This window comes from Penaeus chinensis, chromosome 24 (assembly GCF_019202785.1).
Source record: "Penaeus chinensis breed Huanghai No. 1 chromosome 24, ASM1920278v2, whole genome shotgun sequence".
In the NCBI taxonomy this organism is placed as follows: Eukaryota; Metazoa; Arthropoda; class Malacostraca; order Decapoda; family Penaeidae; genus Penaeus; species Penaeus chinensis.
The window spans coordinates 24,786,239-24,788,738 of record NC_061842.1 but is presented as its reverse complement, the minus strand read 5'-3'; the positions used below and the strand labels follow the sequence as shown (position 1 = coordinate 24,788,738).

Here is a 2,500-nt window from a genome sequence, read left to right as displayed (position 1 = left end):
TCTTCATCTTCTTGGCACACCTTAAGATAAAATCTAGTACAATCCTGAAATTGTCATTTCCTCTTTCAAATATACATGTTTGGTTTAAGGTAGCTTATCTTTGGTTATCACTTCAACGGTAGTGTGTTTTCACTATTCATTGAGAAATCCCACTCTTTCTTCTCTTGTAACTGTAAAAGTTCCTGTACCACAAAAATGCCATCAAAAAATTATATTATCTCCCCACCTTTAGGATATACCTCCTGAACCTGCTGTGCTCTATAAGGGCCATGTAAAGTTGGATTAAGGACTTACTTTTCTGCTGTTAACTATATGTATCAGTGAGAAACCTTTCCTATGGCAAGATAGGTAAAAGATATGGGATACAGTATCTTAAAAGCAATACTGTATTGTAGAATACATCCCTAGGCTTGTCAAATTGGTGACTAATAGCTCTATCTCCAGAAGCTGTCGTGCAGTATATTGCTCTATCAGCTGACAATTACTCGAGATCGTGTTTCAACCAGTCCTTGAGGAGTGAAGGCTGGGTAACTGTCTAGTTTCAGAAACTACAACTCCTTTTAACCTATAATTCATATTTTTTTCTCTCTTTTACAAGGTATGAATTGTCTTGTGGAGTCTTCATTTTATAAAGTTGTCAAAGCACATTCTATATTACTTCTGTCGTTCAGTCTTTTACTTCAAACCTTCAGTTTGTCTGTCTGCTGTCTGTCTGCTGTCTGTCTGTTGTCTGTCTGTCTGTTGTCTGTCTGTCTGTTGTCTGTCTGTTCTCTCTCTCTCTCTTTCTTTCTCTTTCTCTTTCTCTTTCTCTTTCTTTCTTTCTCTCTTTCTCTCTCTCTTATCAAATGCTCTGCATTTCATAATATGTAAGGGGAATATTGTAAAAATAGCTTAGTTGAAAATGTGTCCTATTGAAGAAGTATCATCATTATACAAGATTATATATATATTTTGTTTTCTTTTTTACATAAACAAATAAATATATACTATAGCCTTAAAGACCATATAATACAACCCTATTATACAAAAAAGAGAGAAAAAAAAGGTGGGGGATATGCACAGGAAGATAAAGCTGAAACTCATGAGGCCAAATGGACTTAGGCTGTGAATGGTGCTTTCTGGGATCTTTTTCCTTTATTTATGACATTCTTCTTTGTGTCTTTAGATTATTTCTTGTACCGATGACTGCAACTTTTTCTCCTTTACCAGAATATCATCTTCAATTTGCCAACTTAGTGCATCCATACCACAAAAATTAACCCAAAAACTAAATTTCAGAATGTAATGGGAAGCCCGCAATCACTAATCAAAGTAAGTTGATCTATTTGCATAAATGGTACTTTATTTAGTCTTCCTTCTCTTTATGAAAGTGTCATTATATTTTACCGATCTTAGTGCTGTCATTATGAAAATTTATACCAAACTATTACGTACATGTTCCTCAATCTTCTAATTATCAGCTAGTGAAGGAAATGCCATGGATGAAAAGTATCTTAGCGGATGTCGTTCTGTCAATTACAGGCTAAGGTATACAATTAAATGATGACTGCACTAAAATAACAAAAGATTATGACACTACCATAGAGAGAGGGAAGAGCTACACTCACTGATACATGAAATAATCTCAATAAGAGAAAGGAAAATGTCATATATCAAAATAAGGGGTCTTGACAAATTCCACGCAGAGACCAAGTCAACAATTATAGAATATGGGTTCTGGGGCAGAGCTCCTAGTAGGGAAATACACTGATTCGGTGGGGGGTCTACAATTATATCGTTTGCAATGGAAAATAACAAGAAATTAGCACATAATACATAGTGAATAGTCAAATCAAGGAATAGTAATTACAAGGTTGGATGGCTGTGTGAAACTAAAACAATTTTCTGAAATCTTTAATTCATACTCCCAATAGATGAATTATTAATTGAAATACATGTCAGAAGTTCATTACAGATTCAAGAATTGACCTTTTTTCATACATTCATACCTGAAACGTACCAATCAATAAACTAATAAACTGTATCTAAAATCAAATCGAAGAAAACAGAAGCAGAATTTATTGTTCCCGTCAGCAATTTATGACTGGAAGGAAGCAACACCCAGGAAAATCACCTAAAACATGGAATTTACTTGTTTTTTCTCGTTCTTTTTTACTTACCTAGTATATGCATATCGAGAGATATGAGTATAATCCATAACGAGTATACTGTTCTGTGCAGCGAGTTGAGAAATGTCATTTTTTTTCGCATTTTAGACACACTCGCCTCCCTTCCCCTCACACCAGCCGCATGTATAGACGGATGAACCCAACAAAGCCGATATAGACGTGATAAAACCCTGGATTTATGTTTGTAGAATCGGATCTACTAGTGTATATATATTTGGATCTTATGATAAAAGATCGAATTCTTTCTAGCGATAGTGTTTTGTTTTTCTGGACATGTACAGCTCATCATACTGGAGCGATGTGATTGGTTAGTCGTGGTTTCCCCTGATTGG

The 2,500-nt window shown here is 34.9% G+C and overlaps 1 protein-coding gene across 1 annotated transcript in view; it reads right to left on the bottom strand.

Moving 5' to 3' along the window:
• LOC125038181 (dnaJ homolog subfamily C member 3-like) overlaps positions 1-2,298 on the bottom strand; it is an 18,612-nt gene extending 16,314 nt beyond the window's left edge. The window contains exon 1 of the mRNA XM_047631558.1: positions 2,160-2,298. Coding sequence (XP_047487514.1) covers positions 2,160-2,250 — 91 coding nt within the window. The 5' untranslated portion in view covers positions 2,251-2,298. The remainder of the gene's footprint in view (positions 1-2,159) is intronic.
• Positions 2,299-2,500: the final 202 nt, after the last annotated feature.